The sequence below is a fragment of the Poecilia latipinna genome, unplaced genomic scaffold (genome assembly GCF_001443285.1).
Source record: "Poecilia latipinna isolate Pla-1442-1.1 unplaced genomic scaffold, P_latipinna-1.0 Scaffold1989, whole genome shotgun sequence".
Taxonomy (NCBI): Eukaryota; Metazoa; Chordata; class Actinopteri; order Cyprinodontiformes; family Poeciliidae; genus Poecilia; species Poecilia latipinna.
In genome coordinates this window covers 20,882-40,383 of record NW_015114605.1, presented here as the reverse complement: position 1 = coordinate 40,383, position 19,502 = coordinate 20,882, and the positions used below count along the sequence as shown (strand labels likewise).

The window sequence follows — 19,502 nt, the reverse complement described above, 5'->3', positions numbered from 1 at the left end:
TGAGAATGGTTTAAAAATTGAATCAATTTTCATTTTTAGCTTCTGCTCAGTTCCACACAACAAGCTTATCTGACCTCTCCAATCTGCCGCTGTTCTACATGTTGATCTGTGTAAAGTCCCTGGTTGTTTCAGTCCTAATCCTCCATGTTACTATGCCCACAGTCCCTTCCACACCCAGGTGCTTACCATCCATAGAAGAAAACCGGGATGACAACATTCTCTTTCTTTTCCTATTTAAGAAAACTAAACGTCCGCGTAATGCCCCGAGACGCTGCCAACATTTTGAACTTAAAGACTCTCCTGGCGTACAGTGTGATTGTTTGATAAGTTTTAACATGCCAAACCACAAGATAATTAACTAGGAACAAGATGCAAATTCAAAAGAAGCTGGTAGTAAGAGGAAGCCAGTGCCAGGAGCGAGCGCGCTCGCACGTCTTCAGTGGACTTGGCTGTATCGTCTTTGCTCCGCTCAGCATTTTCGTCCTCGGCAGATAAACACTTCTTAGAAGCTGCTCACAGTCTGCAGGTTCTTAGAAACCAAACGCTTCATGTGTGCATGAAAACCGACCAAGATGTTGTGTTTTGAAGGTATATTGTATATTTGCTTTGAAAAACGTTTGTACAGCCCTTTAACATTTCCATTTTGTCAAACTTCAATGCATTTTATGTGACAGAGCAACACAAAAATGTTGATAATTGTGTGTAATTTTGCAAACAAACACACCAAAAGTGTGACAAGCCTCCTCCCCTCCTTCTCTTAATTCTGGTATGAAATAGTAAAACAATCTTGAACTTCAGTTCAGTTCATCATTAGAAAACAGAACTATGGAGCAACTGCAAGCGTACTAGGACATGGCTGTCCAGAGAGCATTTATCAGCGAAACATCCGATGAGAGGTTCAGAGCTCAAGTAAAAGAGTCTCAAATATTGCCTGGACACTCCACAGATTTAGCATTAATGTTTTTTTTTTTGTTTTTGTTTTTTTTTCAAACCTGATAGACTCAGATTGGGGACCAAAGTTGCAGCATTTGCTAGATTTCTGGCTGCTGCAGTTCTCTTTCACTCTATTTTGTGTATAAGGATTCAAACCAGTTGAAAAACTTGTTTTCCTCCTCGCCTGTGGAGGAAAACAAGGCTTGAGCGTAACTTCCTTCTTCATAAAATGTAAACAAAAATGGAGCATCGTCAAATTCTAGCTGTTGTGGGTTTTCTCTTTCATCTTTAATAAAAGACCATAAGCTTTTTCTCCCACTAGCGGTAGATTCACGTGTTTATTTTGCTTGGCTTCTTTACCCAGGATCTTCTGCTCCATAGTCCTCTTCCTGCTTTTGAAGCGGTCTCCGGTTCACATATGCATTCAAACAGCACCAGCGTTCACTTCACCCAAACCAAGACTTAGGTCTGCTTTTTTTGGTTCGCATAAGAGTTCAGTTGTGCATTCACACCTCCCCAAACAAACTGGACTTTCAAAGCAAATGAACCAGAATTTGATTAGAGCAAACTCAACAGTGCTGGTGTGAAAAACGAGATTTGCCACGAACCATTTAGTGGACACATTCAAGGCCGGATCTACAAGGATGTGGGCCGCTTCACATTACAGTCAAGCGACAGAGAAGCTGGAAGCTGAGAGTTCATGTCCGGGATTTCTTTTTTTTCTTCTGTGAGCAAGCACTTCAAAAAATCCATGGTTTCGACTTTTGAAGGCTTTTCACAATAGTTTCTAGAAAATGAGTCAGAGCTGCTGCGTTCTATGTCATACCTAAGAGTCCAGTCATGTTTACCTTTCCCCTTCCCCGTTGCCTAACATCTAAACTTCTGAGCTTGGAAAACATTAGCCACCATGCTGGCTTTGCAATGTGACACAGTATTTTCATAAATGGTGGAGATCCCCCCTGAACACCACCACCACCACCTGACACACTCTAGATATGCCTCCCACACCTTCTCTCAACGCAGCGCGGGTGGGGGTCTTTCTGGTTTCAAGATGTGAACAGCATACAGTACGATCTAATACGTTCTGAGACAAAGTAAGAACAGAAGCGGTGAGGGAGAGACAAAGAGTTGAGGTGGGCAAGAGAACAGGAAGGGGGGAGGAAGGTGAGGTATCAGGATGAAGGGGTAATAATTATGGGGGTGGGGGGAGGCTCTATGTCTCACTTCTGAAATATCAAATAAGCAGTTTGTGTTTAAAACTCATAAATTCAATCTCTGGAGTTAATACTAGATTTTGCATATATGTAAACTAGTCCTATGCATTCGTTCTGTTTCGATCCAAATCTAAGGGAGGATCAAGCAACTCAACACGAAACCAAAAGCTGCGTTTACATTCAACATAAAGTTGTGCTAATTGAAATTACAAAAATAAATTATTTTCGTATAATTGGAAACACTGTAATTTTTTTTTTGGGGGGGGGAGGGATTTGTAAAAATTTCTGGGCCAGGATGAGGCGGTTCTTCAGCCGCATCGCTAACTCGCCGCACATGAGTCTCTTGTTCAGTAGCCGGGTGTTACTACGAAGAAAATGATGAGGAGTAGTAGGAGGATGACGGTTTGTGTTTTTTGACTTTTTTTCGGACAATGTGCATAAAAGGTTGTGTGTCATTCAAACTCTTCTGCCGACTACAATTTCCCCAATAAGTTGCATACTCCGAAGTACAAGGCTCATCAATCTCACTTGATGGCTGGTGAGATCTATCGCCATGGCTAGATTATGAATAATTCACTTATTTAACGGTATACATCCGTCGCTGCCGTGATTTTTAATAACTCATCGTTTGAACAAGCTCATTCAAGTGCGATTTTAATTTAATTTCTTATTCAATGGAAGCAACACATTTGCAAACTTGTGTTTTTTCAACTTTGGCAGAATATCGACAAAGATTTGTGCACATTTGTGATGGAAACGCAGCTAGTTGTTTGATATTATAACCCAGTCTGCACAACGTGTGAAACAGGAACTTGAGACTATAACCAGCAGTCGGGGGACTTTTTGCCTGGAAGTGATCATCAGAACCTTTTAGCGACTATTATTCGCAGGTGCGTTGCCGAGTCCAGATTCCGCTTCTGCTGGCCGCACATCCTGCCACCTCACCGATCTCCCTCGTGAGTCATTACCCGAATAAGTTAGTAACTTATAAAGAGGAAGCTGACATCCTCAACGTGGCTGTGTTATCTACCTGCAGAGGGAAAATCCCTGATGACACACAGAGTGGACATTAGAGCAAAGGAAGAAGGAAATGGGATTTGGGATTTTACCAAGACGCATCAAGTGATTTCTCCTCCCTTGCAGATGACCCTTTGATATTATCTACCCTGACCACTCACCATATGCAGTTGTCTATAACCTTTCAGTCCATTTGTCCATGAATAACTCTAGAACAGAATGAAAACTTCTTCTCGTGTCAGCTTTAAAGCATAATTGTGACTATTTACAGTATTTGTTTACAATGTTGACTTGTAGTTTTGCAGGACGTTACTTAGACTTCAATGTTTTGCGCTCACAGGAAATTGTAACACACATCGCTTCCTCATTTGGGTTCCCACAGACTCTTGCGAATACACGGTTGCATACTTGCACGCCCGACAGATGTGCATGCAATTGGTATTTTTATTCAGCCATCACAGGGAGCGCTAAAAATGAAAAACAATTGAAAAGGACAACGTGTTAATCGACAGTCACCGTGAGGTCGGTCTGCTTCTGCATGAGAGTTGCTCGAGATCAAATGTCAGCATGTGTGAACCGTGTGACTTTTTTTTCCACTTGTTGGCCCCAAAGTGCTTACTGGAAGAACGCCGGGGCTTTTTTTTTTTTTTTTTTTAAGACCTTTAGCCCCATATATGTCTTCTGGTCTGAACCACTCTGTTAGTAAATTGTAAAAAGTCACAGCAGTTGCTGCTCACAAACAGGAACTTTTGTTTCCTCTGCAGCAATAAGCATGGCATTCTGACATTGCAACACTGCAGGTTAAGAAGCTAAACTGGGTCGTTAAACACCAAAATGATGCGACTCGGTTTAAAAATAATTGCAGTTCATTTGGGAAATATCTGTTACTTCATGCAGATTCAGTTCCTTAGTGCCATTTTGCAAACTTTCCCTTGTAACCTTGCAACTTTACTCCTGTCAGAGACTCACACTGAGAACCATTTTGATTCACTCCATCGTATGCATTCTGTTCTTCACCTTTATGTTGCACTTTCACCTTCTCTATAATCTGTCTTGCTTCTTCTTCTCTCCACCACCTCTCTTCCACCACCTACTAAAGATTTAGTATAATCTGCAAACATCACAATCATTCAGACTGCCCTACTTCATCCATCAACCTTTCTGTCACCAGTAGTCTTAAATGGTCAGTATTATGTAACCATCTGGTGGTTACATATTATTATTATTATTACTATTATTATATTAATAAACTTATTATGTAGGTTATTGCAGGCACCTAGTGGCATTTTATAGCACACTCAAGTAACTGCGTTACCTTCAGTTATAAAAATGCTACATATGCCTTGAAAGAAATTTGAATTTGCAATTTAATGCCTTGAAATTGGGCGTCTGTCTCTTAATGAATGATCATTGACAAAAATGACAATAATTCATGTAAGTAAAAGATAAAATCAGGCAAAAGAAACATTTTACAAATTAGTTTCTTTCAATAAAAAGACTTACATAACTGACAAAAACTGCAGGTGTGTGTCTGAGTCTGGTGAATTTTTTAGTAAAAAACGTGTTTGTTATTCATTCAATTAAGTTACTCAAGTAAAAAGTAACAAACCTATTAAAAATATTCTTAAACGTACATTTTTTCAAAAAAGTTACACAAGTAAATGTAACTAGTTACCACCCAACTCCTGATATCCATAAATATAGTTTATAAAATGAAACAAATCTGTTAAGGTGCTAAAAATTCCCTTTCATAAGTGTAATCACATTTACAGTCATTCATTAGTCTTTCTACTAGAAACCAATAATGCACGCAGACTTACTGAATCGCCATGGTAACACGGCAAGACCTCTCACACCGGATGAAGTTCTCGGCCCCTCAAATCAGCTTCCGGGTGGAAATATTTGTTCATGAATTGAAGTCTGCTTGCAAATTCATTGGGGGGAAACGAACTTTCCGGCCAAATTTTAAGCTCACAGAATGTCCCGAGGTTCGAGTGCAGGGTTCGACCGACACATCACCATCTTTTCTCCCGAGGGGAGGCTCTATCAAGTCGGTCAGTATTCTGGAGCTGTTCACATTGATAGGAGCCGCTTCGTTTTCTCACTTGTTTGCTAGCTAGCTAAATGCTCTGTCATGGTTCGCTGAGGCCGGCTCCTGGCTCGTATTTGACACCCGCCAAAGTGAAAGTAGAGTCACTTATAAATTTGAAACATAAGGTTAGAATGTTCTTGCTGTTACATTTGCGTTTCCTTTTCTGACGCTAATAATGTAACAAAGTAGCAAATGTTAAGACCGAGCCTGCTGCTAGGCTAGTTAGCATAGCTTGCATTACACTTTACATAGCTTATTTACTACAGAGACAGCTTGCATTTGGGTTTAATATTTTATATTTGGATTTATAAAGATAGTTTGTTTATTTTATTGTAGTATTTTCATTCTGTGAAAAAACGTGACGTGTTTATTATACAGTAGTTGAAGATCTGAATTTCTGAATTACCCCTTCACCTCTGTAGCCAGTCGTGGTACAGGTTTTCAGCTGTATGACAATCTTTTACTAAATTTTTTTTCTTCATCTTTTTCAGAATATGCTTTCAAAGCTATAAACCAGGGTGGCTTAACGTCGGTAGCGGTCCGAGGGAAGGACTGTGCGATTGTTGTAACACAAAAGAAAGTACCGGTGTGTTGAGGGATTCTTGCATTTTAGGATGTAGGCATGTTGACCATTTTCTGACTGCTCCGGTCTCCTTTCGATAGGACAAGCTTCTGGATGCCTCAACAGTGACCCACCTCTTCAGAATAACAGACAACATCGGATGTGTAATGTCTGGGATGACGGGTGAGGAATTCCCTGAGCATTAAGGTCTAATACTTGGAGGCGGAAGCTGTATAAGTAAAGCTCAGCTTCGCAATGAGTTTTTTAAGCCAACAAAATACTTTCATATCAATAACCAACCCTCATCTAAAACAATCAGTTGTGAGCATTGATGTAGATTCAGTGTGATTATCTTTTCATATTCCACCCATGCTTGTTAAATTTAAGTTAAAAGCAGACATACTCAACATTTGCTGTATTAGAGACACAATTTTACGATTTGCGTTTTGCTCACTGAAATAAGACTCAGTTACTGAAACGCATCATTATCTAATACATCGAGCTAACACATTGGCAAGAAATATGGGGACAATTGGCACAATTGAGACATAGAATTTTACAAGACCTTACTGAGCTGTTATGTTGGACACAGTTGACTTTCTGCGTCAATTGTTTTATTTATGTTGACATGATGTAGGACTTTTAGCATGTAAAGAAACATATGAAGCAGGTGAATATTTTGTTAAATGTGTTTTCATGCCTCTTCTGATGCACGTAGACTAGCATAAACATGTAGTTATGACTAGGCTGTCATTTCACCTGGCTGTTTAACTGAGAGTTTGTATCTAGTTAGCTGCAGGATTTTGATGAGTCACTTTCTGCCATTTTTATGGGTTCTGCTGAAGTTCCTAATTCTGAACCGTCCCTTTGGATGCGAAACCACAGAAAGGATCATTTGTTTATCCAGCCTAATTAATACAGATCGTGCCTAAAACCAAAAATTTGGTGTCAAGTCAACTTGAAAATATTATAAACACAAATGAAGATATTTATCTAGGAGACTGCATAGCAAGAAAATAAATAATTAGATGCATTAGATATATGTGGCAGTATTTGCATATGTTTTATACATTTTAGCAAACATTGTACATTGTACTAACATTGTACAAACTGAATAAATAAATAAAAGCGTTGAGTTGTTGGACAAGAACCCGTACAACCCACCAAAGTTTATTTAGTTAAACTTTAAAGTTTATTTATTTAGGAAAGCAACAATTCCTAAATGTTTAATTTGTTATATGTAGGTAACACCAAACAATCACATCACACCTCCTAAATTCAGCAGTTTGAGTGTAGTGCATCTGCTCTTTATTGGCTAATATCAATAAAGAGCAGATATTTATTGATATTGGCTGTAGCAGTGTGCAGCAGTAGGTCTGGGAGGGGCAGCATTGCTTCATGCTGTCAATAAATAAATGTGTTTAAATAAATACAAGTTTCAGGGATTTGCGTAAAAGTTATTTCCATCATTTTCTACAAAGGGAAATGTTAAACACAACACATGTATTTACGTCTAGTTTTTAAATTTAGTAAAACTTAATTTCAGCTTCATTTCACTTTAAAATTTTATAAGTATTTAATTTTCATTGGCACTAGATTTTTTTTTTCAGTATTTATTTATTAGGCTTATTGAACTGGGACCCAATTCATGGTCTGTGTTTTGTACCATAAACATGTTTATGTGAGCTGGTATAACAATAAAATCATTGAGGCAAAAGTACTCATGGGCCAAGAAAGAAACAAAAAAGCATAAAGTCAAGTAAATATGGTTGTGCACATTTTTTTTTATTTGTTTATTTATTTGGAGGAAAGAGATATATTAAGAATTTTGCAAGTTTTCTGTTACATCTAGTTTTTAAATTCTTTTAGGCTTGGTGGAACAAATTTAATCAGTCATTTCCACAGGATTTGGATCGCTTACTTTGAAAACGTTTGCCATATTTAGCTGAGTTTAATACATTCAATAAAGGTTGATTTATCAATGCTGCAAAGTCGACTTTTTGGTAACATTCGACGTCTGTAAGACGTTCTACTTATTATACAAGTTTGCTTGTCAAAAGATGGATACGTGTGTTGTGTTTAACATTTTCCTTTGTAGAAAATGATGGAAATAACTTTTTATGCAAATCCCTGAAACTTGTATTTATTTAAACACATTTATTTATTTATTTATTCTTTTAACCTGTTCAAAGTGAAACTGAAAGCGAATCATGTTTTGTTGTCGTTGCCTCCCTGCAGCTGACAGCAGGTCTCAGGTCCAGCGAGCTCGCTACGAGGCGGCCAACTGGCAGTACAAGTACGGTTACGAGATCCCAGTGGACATGCTGTGCAAGAGGATCGCCGACATCTCGCAGGTCTACACGCAGAACGCCGAGATGCGACCGCTGGGCTGCTGTGAGTTGACGCCCTGCGTCCCATGTTTTTATCCTTGGGAACCTCCGCCCTGGAGTGAACGGGGGTGCGTGTCCGTATGACCGGCAGGTATGATCGTGATCGGCATGGACGAGGAGTACGGCCCGCAGGTGTACAAGTGCGACCCGGCCGGCTACTACTGCGGCTTTAAGGCCACCGCTGCTGGAGTGAAGCAGACAGAAGCCACCAGCTTCCTGGAGAAGAAAGTAAAAAAGAAACTGGACTGGACCTTCGAGCAAACGATCGAGGTGAGGTTTTTCTGCCGACGTAGCGCAAGTTGATAAGAAAACAACCTGAATGTGAAAGCAGCTTGCGTAACCTGTGGTGGTTTCCTGCCTTCGTCTAACGCATTATATAACCATCACGTTCTGTTTATAAGAAGCAGAAAAGCACTAAAGGTGTAATAAATCCAAATAACTGTGATAAAATGAAAACTGACACTGCTCTGTCTGCTAATCTTTTTGTTTTTTCTGTTTTTGCTCCACCTCAGACAGCCATTTCTTGTCTTTCGACTGTCCTTTCCATTGACTTCAAGCCCTCTGAGCTGGAGGTGGGCGTTGTGACAACACAGGAGCCCAAGTTCAGGTATATTTGCAGCAGATGATTGTTTCTCAGAAGTGAAATCAGAGCAGCTCCGAGGCAAACAGCATTACTGTCAGGCTTTTTTTTAAGAGTCTATTTTCTCATCAGTTTTGCACAAGTATGAATTCACTAGAGTTGCAAATCTTTCAATGTAGCGATTCTTAGGGTCACAATTTGATTCAGAAACTATTTTTAATTCAGAAACCAGTTTTTCTGTTTAGGTTATGTGACAGGAAAAGACAGTGTAAACAGAACATTTACTGAAAACATTTCTATAATAAAGTCTCATGTTGCATCAAATTTCCATCAGTTTATATTTAAACAAAAATAGGTTTGTGCATAAAACTCTGTCATTTAAATTCCCAGTGTTAGGTTAGCTTAACGGCCTGGTCTTTTCTTTTCTTAAATAGAAAAAAGTATCAAAGAATTATTCAAAATATAATCTGACAAAAAAAAATTCTGTAGATTAAAATTGATTTTTGAGCATTTTGAATCGAAATACCAGGACTAAGAATTGATTTCTTATTTAACTTTTTTCCAGAAACATCTCTATATTCTAGTTGGGAACTACAAGAAAAGGAATTCATAATTTCACAAAAAAAAAAAAAAAAAATTACATTTACAAATCTGAAATGTGTGGCGTGCACCTGTTTTCAATCCCCCTCACTCTTACCGTCCTAAAGAAAATTCAGTTTGCATTCAGAATTCATAAATGTTTAATTTAACCTCATGACAACTTTTTGACCTTCTGAAATGTGAAAAGTGGCGGTGGCAGCATTATGGTGTGGGAGTGCTGGCCTTCTGTAGGTTCAGGAAAGAGCGACGGAGCTAAATGTGGGTCATTCCTGCAAGAAAACCCTTTAGAGGTCTGATCAGACTGAAGACAAGGGTGGAGAAACAGCCTTTGAACATGAATAAAGGCATATTTATGTGTAAGAACGGCCTAGTCAAAGTGTAGACCTAAATTCATTTGAAAAGTTTTGGAGCTTAAACTGCAGCAAAAGATATTTCTATCAACACAGACTCAGGTTTTCAGTTTAAAGCCATGTGTCATTTTCCTTCTGATTTATGACCATGAGTTACTTTGAGTAGGCCAACCTCATGAGATTCGTGGTTGCAATTCGACGGAGTTCAAGGGTTATAAACGCAACCTGTTAGAGGCAGCATTCAGCTTGGAATTCCACAAACGTCACCAACCGTCTTTCTGCCGTCGTTTCCTGCAGGATCCTGACAGAGTCTGAAGTAGACACCCACCTCATGTCGTTGGCAGAGCGGGACTGAGCGGGTGCAGAGACGCCACCTGTTTGACTGATGCAGAGCATGATGGGAAGTGCAGTTTTCCCAGATGGAGGCTGGTGTTTATCTTTGTTTGCTGTACATTTATCCTCTCTCTCCCTCTCTCCTCCATATGATTTCATTCAACAATAAAACAAGTTTTTGGAGTAAAACAATTTCTTTTTGTCCTGTTTATTGTTCAGCATGCAAAGCTGTATTTAATGTTCAGGTTTGTTTGACAGAAGTGGAAACGGTTATGGGAACATGCACCTGGGCTTCCTGTTGTGGCTCTACTCTTATGACTGAAGTTATTTTACTACACTGTCACTGATTTGACCTCTTTTTTTTCTCTGAAGTACATAAATCATGACAAAAGTAGCTCAGTTACAACAAACAGGAAACGTTCAGCTGAAATAGGGCCGAGTTTCTCTTACTAACTCTGAGTGGTTTTGTCTAAGTTGACACGTGGGCTTCCTTTTAACTGACAAGGTTCAGGATTCTTGTCAATGAACACATCTAAATCGGTTCATTATCTGTCACCGGGATTTATCAGAAATTCAGACATGTCAACTTTCATGACATCAGCTTTTCTCTTGTAGTTTCTGTGGGTGTATTTCCATTTTGGTGCAGGATTGTGAAATTTATCCCTGGAATTGACTGACACCAGGAACCTGCGGAAAATTTCAGATATTCCAGCTTATCTCCAACAGGAAGTCTTGTACTTCCCAGACTTGAACAGTTTCCCTGTTATGATACAGTAGTAAATCAACCTGGTTTTTTTTCCCCCCCTTGAAAAAAAAAAAAAAAAAAAAAAAGGGAACATTTCCTCGTCGCAGCGACTACCCAGCAGTGCCAGTTTCGTGGCTGCCGCTCAGAGTGGAATGTTTGCGAGCACGCCGTGTTCCTCAGCCCAGGGACTTTACAGCGCGGTGACTCAGAGATCCGCTGACCTCGCCCAACAAAGGAAATCCCATACTGTTCCTACCGGGGCTTACTCTGATCTTTTTTTCTCTCTCTCTCTTTCTGAGTGACTGCCTTGTGGTTTATTGTGAGAAATGACGCTTCTTACAAAGTTTTGGAAAGACCAGCAAAGAGTCATCATTCATATGGAGGGAAATTCAACTATTGGCTCAGCTGAGGAAAAACCACGAGTCACAACTGTTAATGTTCATAGACTTTTTTTTTTTTATTTGACTTTTTCAAGATAATAGTGTTTAAATTCACACTTGGTACAAAAATAGGATCTCTGTATTTACAATATGTTACATAGCTTGCATTTATACAATATATTTATATTTTTACACAGTTGCGGACCATACGAAGGTCTCTCCCCGTTGTTGGTTTTTTCAGCAATCTTGACTGGACAACCATCTTCATTCCCCGTTTTGCAGTCTCGGGGGGCCAGCACCCACGTGCCTGAACCATTGGCCATGGAGGAGGGAGCGGGGCATGTAGAGGGGGAGCATGACCGGCTTCTGTACCCCGTTGGGAGCCGTTCTTCGGCAAACCCGTTAGCAGCTTGACATTCGCACCACCAGCAATGGAGGTGCCTTTTCTACTTCCCAAACACTATGTCGTCATAGACCTAAGATGCAAGACAAGAACTCATGAGAAATCCTGCTTTACTTTGGAAGATCGTACTATTTGAGAAGTGTTATCTCAGCGGCGCCAATCCAATAAAGACGCTTACCTCATCCTCCAGCAACTCCAGGTCCTCCATGTCGCTGTCGTCTGACTCGCTTTCAGGCAGCGCCCTCAGCTCCAGCGCAGTTCGCTCGTACAACTGGCAGCGAATCTCATCATTCTGCCGCCCATATGTAAGGTGGTATGGCGTGAAGCCTCCGTAGTTCTGGCAGTTGACCTCTGCGCCGAGGTCAAGGAGGCATCGGACTAGCGTGGGGTTCTGCAGATCGACAGCCAAGTGGAGCGCTGTCCTTCCACTGCAGGGTTCCTGGGGGAAAACCGTAAGAGCCAACTGTTAGATCCGTGTTCGGGTAGCGGCTTTGGAAAGACATTATGGGGTTTCATCTGGACCGAGACCTACCTGTTCATTGATGTTTGCTCCCAGCTGAACGAGGCTTTCCACCAAGGAAACGAATCCGTTAATAGACGCCAAGTGGAGGCAGTTGTGTCCTGGGAAAGGTGAAAGAGAAGCTCTGTTAGGGACCCAACTTTGAACAAGTTCGATCAAGGTGCAACAACTCGCACAGGACGATGCTTACCACTGTAGTTAGGGATGGACAGGACGGAGGTGAGGTGGCGCTGGCAGTTCTGGGTGATGACGCCGAAGCACGCCATGGAGCCACGTTTGCAGGCGATGTGGAGAGCCGTGTTGCCACTGTTGTCGGCCAGCAGTGGGTCAGCACCAGCCTTCAGGAGACAGTCCACCAACTTGGGCTGCTCGGTGATCACTGCCAGGTGGAGGGCAGTCTGAGGAAGAGGACACAGTTATTTAGGCGATGCATGAGACTTAAGATGAGGAACATGTAAGGCTTTTGATCAGCTCTAAAGGGGATGATGTTGATTGTTACCTGTCTTTGGTGGTTCTGTTTGTTGAGGAAAGAGTGATTTCTGGAGAGCTGGATCATCTGAAGGACATGTTCAGTGGCTTCATGAATGATGGCCAAGTGGAGCAGCCTGTTGAGAGGAGGAGGGGGGGAAAGTTTTGTTAAAAGAGAGCTTTTAAAAAAAGAAACTACACACAGGAGGAAGTGGTTTCAGTCATATAAGAGAGAACAAAGGCTAAACAGCGGAGCGTTTCGCAACAGTGGAGTTTTGTCGGGTTATTTCCACCAGTTGTGGCTTGACACATCTGATGCTTTATCAGTTCCTGGCATCGGGCCAGGGACTTTCCTGAATGCGCAGAGCGGACTTTTAGCACCGCCCCAGACTGCGCGCACACACCCCGCACTGCAAACACTCCTGAATGCCAGTTTGCACGCACTTTTTTTGTTTGTTGTTGTTGTCGTTTGTTTAAAACTTGCACTTTTTGTGCAAACTTTAACCTAAGCAGTGCGCCTTTCTGGTTTGTTTTTTGTTTGTTTGTTTGTTTTTTTTTTTTTTTAAAATTTTTTTTGCAGCTTTGATCAAGTCCCATCCGCATTTACCAACTTCTCCCCTTTTTGAAGCAATGCGCGCAAATTTCCGGAATTTAGATTTTTTTTTTCTTTTGCATAGTTGTGCAAAAAAAAAAAAAAACAACATGTACAGATCAAAACTTCACTTACGTGTCTCCGTCCTCGGTCACCGCGTCCCTCCACGGCTCCCACTCCTCCGTGGTCTCCTCCTTGCATCTCACAGTCAGGTCCTTAAAGTCCTCGATCATCAGGGTTTCGTCCTTTAAGGAGTCCACGCCGCTGTCCAGGCGGTCCTCCAGCATTTTCCCCTGCTTGCTGTCCAAGTTATAATCCATTTGTCCGTGCATTGCGTGAACGGCCATGTTGACTTTGAGTGCGCGTTATCAGGTCCGTCGCGTTGAGAGGTCAGGGTAGATGTGTGCGTCTGCGGAGAAGACGACGAGCCTTTTTGTGCGCTCTCATGGGCGGAGCCACAGCGGGGGATTTCCGACTGACTTAGAAACAGCACAAGGGAAATCACATCGGAGCTGTGCTTTTGAGAGAAAAAACCCCCCCCCCCCACTCTCCAAAGGAGACTCAGAATGAAAACCTGTAGTTTCCTATTAGACACCTATTTTCTACCTGCCCTGCGTGTTTGCTCAGGGGCCACATGTCTTCAATGAGACGCGATGGGCATGAATGAGAGGCAAAGACAGCCCCTGACTGGCTCTTGAAGAATTCCCTTCGTGCTCTGGGGAAATTATGTGTTTCAAGTGGCTGACCAAAATGCAGAGCAGCATAATTTTTCCTCACTTGCCAAGTTTAAAACGCAGCGACGCGAGACACAAGAGCTGAGTTTCCAGACTTTGAAAATTCACACAGACAGTGTAGGAATAACCCGAAGCCGCATCGTCTGCTACTCTGTTGTGCAAAACTAGTTTAAGTTCAATGGTTGCAGCAATCACCAAATCACCAAGTGGATTTTTTTTTTACAGCAAAAAAAAAAAAGTGTGATATTGGGATTGATTCCATGAGCAGTGCATGTTTTGGTAAATGAATTTTCTCCATTCATACGGATGGAGAAAATCCATGTTTCTGAATTTAACATTTTGTATTGTACAATGCAAAGTATTAAATTCAAAAACATGCTTTTTCATTTTTGTGTGTGATCAAATCAGGTGAGCAAAAGAAAAATACTTTTTTGATTCCCCCATTCCCCATCCCTCCTTTCTAATATTTACAATAACCAAAACAAGCCAGGTTGTAGCAACTTACCCCCTTGACGTCACTGTCCATTAATTGTCAAGGTGCAAAAGAAAAATCCTTATTTGATAGTTTTGCTAAAGGTAAAATCAAATACAAAATATTACATTGGAATACATTTTGTTTCTCTTTTTTGGTGCTCTAAAATTAATGAGCAGAATTCAAAATTTTGTTTGGATAAAATAATAATAATAATAATAATAATAATAATAATAATTAATTGTACCATTTAAGAGACACAAAAATCGTCCTTGTGACATCACTTTAGTTCAAATCAGATTCACATTGCGATAATGTAAAAAAAAACATTTCTTTGCAAACACGTGAACATTTTATATGCGTGTTCATTTTACATGTGTTTGCACTTTATATTAATTTTCTAGTCAGAAAAAAGACTAGACATGTATTGGATGGTTTCTGTCCAGAATATGAAAACCTGACACTTTTTTATGTCTTTTTTTTTTTTCACTTGTACACTTTGCCAAAATTTTGTTAAAAATTTTCAGACATTTCAAAGATTTTACGATGCCACTACAAGGGTTCTCAGAGCCTTTGAAAAAAGAGAAAAATTCCCACAGCATCATAGATCCTCCGCTGTACTTACAGCAGTGGGGATGAGGTGCTTTTCAACACATTCACCTTTTATTTCAAGCCAAAGCCGCTTGAAAACTATCTTTAAAAAAAAACGAAAGAGCTAATCTTAGTTCCATACAGTTCCAGTTAAATTCTCAGTAGAGCTTAGGAAACTCCATACATTTGTATGTATGTGAACTCCCTCATCCGCCTGCACAGTGTTCTAAGTGGTATAACAAATATGGGTCTTTTGGCTTTAAAAAAAAAATAAATAAAAAAGGTCCCTTGTGTCACATCATATATATGCCCAAGGGAAACAGAAACTAATGGAGATGGTCCTGGAACCTCTCATCAACCACCTATATTTTCTAATTATTTCTCAGCATGGGTCCCCCCTCCCCCCTCGCTGATCTTAACACTCCAATATAGTTGGATTTTTCAGAATTGTCCTGTGTAAAATTATGCCGCTGCAGTAAAAGTGGAATTTATTTGCAAGGGTGCGAAGTGATGTATCACAGTCAACTTCTGAAAAAGTTTGTGCAGGGGACAAACTGTGTGCGTACATTTTGATGTGTTAATTTTGTCAAATAGATTTTGAAAAAATAAAAAACACTGAAGCTTTAAACAGACAGGATTTCCTCACATCTCCTCCTGCTTCTTTGTTCTTTGGGGGGGGGGGGGGGGGCAGAGACAGACAGCCGGTTGCTGGGGGTATTCTAAGGTTAGTGACACCCTTTTGAAAGTAACAGCTGTTCCAGAATGGCGATGGTCTGGAGATACCCACTAGTCACGATTTACGCTCTCCTCAGTTCCAGCTCAAGGCAAAAACCTGTGCAGGAAAATACTAAAAGTACAAGCCAGAAAGGATTTCTTTTGGTAGGAATTTCAAACATGTCCCTGATGTGATTTTTTTTTTTTGTTTGTTTGTTTGTCACCAACGTTTCCCCTCCTGCAGAAGGAAAGCCCTCAGTGTTCTTGGTTCTAGTGCGTGACAGAGCTACCTGTCTGGGTTAACCCACACCCCTCTTGACATTTAACATTAAAAGAAGAAAAAAAAATTCCCAGGATCACTTTTTGTTCGCTTTGCGCAAAAAGAAAAAAAAAAGAAGAAAAAGGTGAGGTGCTATGTAAACATAGCAACGGTAACCAAGAAGCGCGATACAGTCGCACCTCTGTGAGACACACACACACACACACACACACACACACACACACACACACACACACACACACACACACACACACACACCTTTGCCACACTAACCAGAACGTACGCACACGTCGATACCCGCCCAGAACGGGGCTGTGGTTACGCTTTCTAGAAGCTGCCTGTCTGACATCAGATAAACGTCACTTATGTAAGCACCCGCCGACTCCTCTCTGTCTCCGTTGAATTCCGTACATTCTTGTGCCACTTCCAACTATCATAATGAGGAATCTGGGGACAAACTGTTCTCTCTCTCCCTCTCTCTGCTGTTATTTTTCAGATTGCCTGCTTACATTGTCAGATATTCAGCCCACATGAGAAATACTGGAACTTCCACTTGAAAATGTTTTTTTCTTCTGCGTCGTTTTCAAGTGTTCCTGTCCATGTCTGCTTTGTTTACCCCGCCGGTTGCTTGGATACAAGCAGCTGAGAGCGCAGATGCTGATTCAGTTGTGTTAAAGTGCTGCGCATTGCCCCCTATCTGCGGACTGGGGGAAGTGTCGCGTCAGCATTGGTCAGCTGATGCAGTCGGCTGACCCCGTGCTGATGCGTAAAAGACTGTAAAAATCAAAACACTTTCCCAGTTTTTCCCTCATCTGGTCAAAAAACAACCACAAATGCTATAAGCAAACTTTAAGTTAAGCAAACTTTAAGTTGAGCAAACTGCTTAGATTTTCAGCCACACAAACAGTTGTTTTTTTTTTGTCTTTCCCATTCACGTGCTGGATTCTTGCAAAAAAAAAAAAAAAAAAAATGCATTAGTTCAATGGAACATTCCAAAAATATGAAACTTAAGCTTTGAAAATTTTCCCCATTCATAATGGATGTATAATGTTTAAGTGAGAAAGGCCAGGGGAGTCAAACTCATTTTCAAATCAAGATCATGAAAATGCACAAACAGCACAATTGCTGTTTGTGCCAGAATGTATTGATAAAACCCGCAAACAAAACAGTTAAAATATAAATCAATTCTTGAAATTAAATAATGTTGAAAATCTTTTCAGTCCCTTGAGGATTTTATAATTGATTTTGTGAATTTTTGTAATAAAAATCAAAGTGTTTTTGGTACTAATTTAAAAATATTTGCTCTTATGCATGACTTTGCACTATTTGCACTTATGCAACTATATTACTCGCTGTATCTTTATAGATTATAACTTGACATCAAGTAAGGCAGAAAGCAGTTGTAAGAGATACTCAATTTAATAGTCAATTTCTACTATAATTTGCAAGAAACTATGGAGCTGACTGATGTAATTTGGCAGTAAATAAATAATAACTGCTTTTCTTTGATTGATAAAATAATATTTAAGTACAATATTATCTCGACGGTTCTATTTATGTGTCCCTTCAGAGTCTAGAGGGCCATATAAAAACGTATGCCGGGCCGTATATGGCCCCTGAGCCTTGAGTTTGACACATGTGAGATAAGCGGATATAGAAAATGAAGTGGTTCGATTCTGTAGGGGGGAAAAAAATGCACATTCAAATAAATAAATTTAAAATTAAAATGTCTCTAGCCAAAACAGTTCTTTTATTTCAGTAACATATGCCACCAAGTGAAACACATTATATAGCCTAATTAAAGACAGACTGATGTCTTACAGGTTTTATTTTTGTTATTTATGATGCTTTTCACACACAAAGATTTGCGTATATTTGTAATCAAAATACAGCTGATATGGCATTACTGTAACTAAAAGATATAGACACATACAACTGCCAAAGACCAGCTCCAATGCTGCAGCAGTTTCCTGACATTAATCTCATGTTACGCTATGCAGACGCTCTGTCTTCGCTGACCTGCTCCAACCGATAGTAGGCTGACCTACTTTCTGTTTAATTAGGCTAACAGTTGGGGATACTTATTGGAGTATTGAGCGCTCACATCAAGATAGCGAAACAGTTGAGTCGTAACTGTGGAAATAACTAAATATGAGATGGTGGCGTCATCGTAAAAGTAACACACACCCCATCCTGATGCAGTGACATACAGTAAATTCTGCTTCATCCGTCCCAGTACACACACGCCCAACAAAAGGAAGGAGTGTGAATATTAACTCATCCTTGGGAGACATGATACAACATGATGTACAAAATCCACGTACTATGCATATCCACGCAGCACATGCTTTCCTCATATGCCACAGCACAGTGGCAGTAAATCGGCAGAGGTTTTTCTCAAGAAGAGATAATGACATGCCTTACTGACACATAGAAATATCACATCATGTATTATGTTAGGATATTTTTGAATGGAGTTTATATTGTTTTATCTTTGGTTATAGTTTGTGTTAGCGATAATCGCACAAAGTTTGATATCTTTTTGTCCATAACCAAAAAACTACAAGACTCGGGGTTTGATCACTCATTTCGCACTATCGACAGTTGATTATGTTTGATTACTGAAGATTATGATGCAGTTACATCGTCCAATTTCCTTTTTTCTATTTCTTTTCAAAGGTGATAAAATTGTGAGTGGGCAGGGGGTGTGTGAACGTATATCTATTAATACTGAAATTACATTGTTGCATCATGGTTAAGCGGTGAAACTGAAACATGTGTAATATCTGGAGAGCACTGACTGTAGTCACTTCAAGGAACATGTTGACATTTGTGAAATAAGTGAAAGATTTATTCACTACCCAGCTGTTTATCACTGTCCTTTTTTTTCACGGGGTGCTAAAGTTAGGTGTGAAGATGTAAATGTTTGAAGACAAGGCTGTTGAGGTACAGTTAGTTTGATATTTAAATGTTGGGGACTTCGTGTTTTTTGTTAACATTACAAACATTCCAGAATTTGCCGGAAAATTCTCATACAGTGACAAGTGTAAGGAATAGGATATTCTACATTGATTACAACTTCTGTCTTTCCTGTGACATCATTATGTTATTTGAGTGAAAAAATATTTTAAAAATTTCCCTTAAGGAATATTTTGTCTTGGTTTTGCAAAGCTAGCATCATGTGTCATCTTGTTAGCTAGATATATCATCACACCCTTGGCTATTACTAAAAATGAGTACAGAGAGTGCTGTACTCTCTTTATCATATTTTTAAATATCAAAAATAGATTTTGACTTGATTAGTTATTTTAAAGATTATTCACAGTCCTGTCTGATAATTATTTTCCTTAAAGACAAGTTCCGCCCTTAAGTAATATCCTATTGTTTAGTTTAAGCATCTGCGCTACATGTTTCCTCTTGCCTCCAAGCTAACATCCTCCCAGAGCTAGCGCTGGAATTAGCTTGTTGATAAATCAATGATTCTTGAGATTAGCGACAAAATGGGTTTAAATTTTCCACACAAAAAAAAAAA

The 19,502-nt window shown here is 40.0% G+C and overlaps 2 protein-coding genes across 2 annotated transcripts; one reads left to right on the top strand and one right to left on the bottom strand.

The window, feature by feature from the left end:
• The first annotated feature begins 5,029 nt into the window (after window positions 1-5,029).
• Window positions 5,030-10,263, top strand: LOC106935624 (proteasome subunit alpha type-6). Its single transcript, XM_015016176.1, has 7 exons — window positions 5,030-5,218; window positions 5,748-5,842; window positions 5,920-6,001; window positions 8,057-8,212; window positions 8,300-8,478; window positions 8,721-8,815; window positions 10,036-10,263. Exons 1-7 carry the CDS (start codon window positions 5,143-5,145, stop codon window positions 10,091-10,093), a joined length of 741 nt encoding a protein of 246 aa, XP_014871662.1. The 5' UTR covers window positions 5,030-5,142; the 3' UTR covers window positions 10,094-10,263.
• A 985-nt stretch (window positions 10,264-11,248) lies between these two features.
• On the bottom strand, window positions 11,249-13,611 carry LOC106935622 (NF-kappa-B inhibitor alpha-like). Its single transcript, XM_015016174.1, has 6 exons — window positions 13,315-13,611; window positions 12,619-12,724; window positions 12,310-12,517; window positions 12,132-12,220; window positions 11,778-12,038; window positions 11,249-11,672 (listed from the first exon to the last, which is right to left on the bottom strand). Exons 1-6 carry the CDS (start codon window positions 13,524-13,526, stop codon window positions 11,643-11,645), a joined length of 906 nt encoding a protein of 301 aa, XP_014871660.1. The 5' UTR covers window positions 13,527-13,611; the 3' UTR covers window positions 11,249-11,642.
• Between the last annotated feature and the right edge of the window lie 5,891 nt (window positions 13,612-19,502).

What these genes read in the sequence shown, in the direction of transcription:
- LOC106935624 (XM_015016176.1), top strand. Translation starts at nt 5,143, where the DNA reads ATGTCCCGAGGTTCGAGTGCAGGGTTCGACCGACACATCACCATCTTT. An exon ending in TAACACAAAAGAAAGTACCG is followed by an intron (nt 5,843 to 5,919) that starts GTGTGTTGAGGG and finishes TCCTTTCGATAG; the next exon opens with GACAAGCTTCTGGATGCCTC. An exon ending in CCTTCGAGCAAACGATCGAG is followed by an intron (nt 8,479 to 8,720) that starts GTGAGGTTTTTC and finishes GCTCCACCTCAG; the next exon opens with ACAGCCATTTCTTGTCTTTC.
- LOC106935622 (XM_015016174.1), bottom strand. Translation starts at nt 13,526, where the DNA reads ATGGCCGTTCACGCAATGCACGGACAAATGGATTATAACTTGGACAGC. An exon ending in GTGACCGAGGACGGAGACAC is followed by an intron (nt 12,725 to 13,314) that starts GTAAGTGAAGTT and finishes TCCTCTCAACAG; the next exon opens with GCTGCTCCACTTGGCCATCA. An exon ending in GTCCATCCCTAACTACAGTG is followed by an intron (nt 12,221 to 12,309) that starts GTAAGCATCGTC and finishes CACCTTTCCCAG; the next exon opens with GACACAACTGCCTCCACTTG.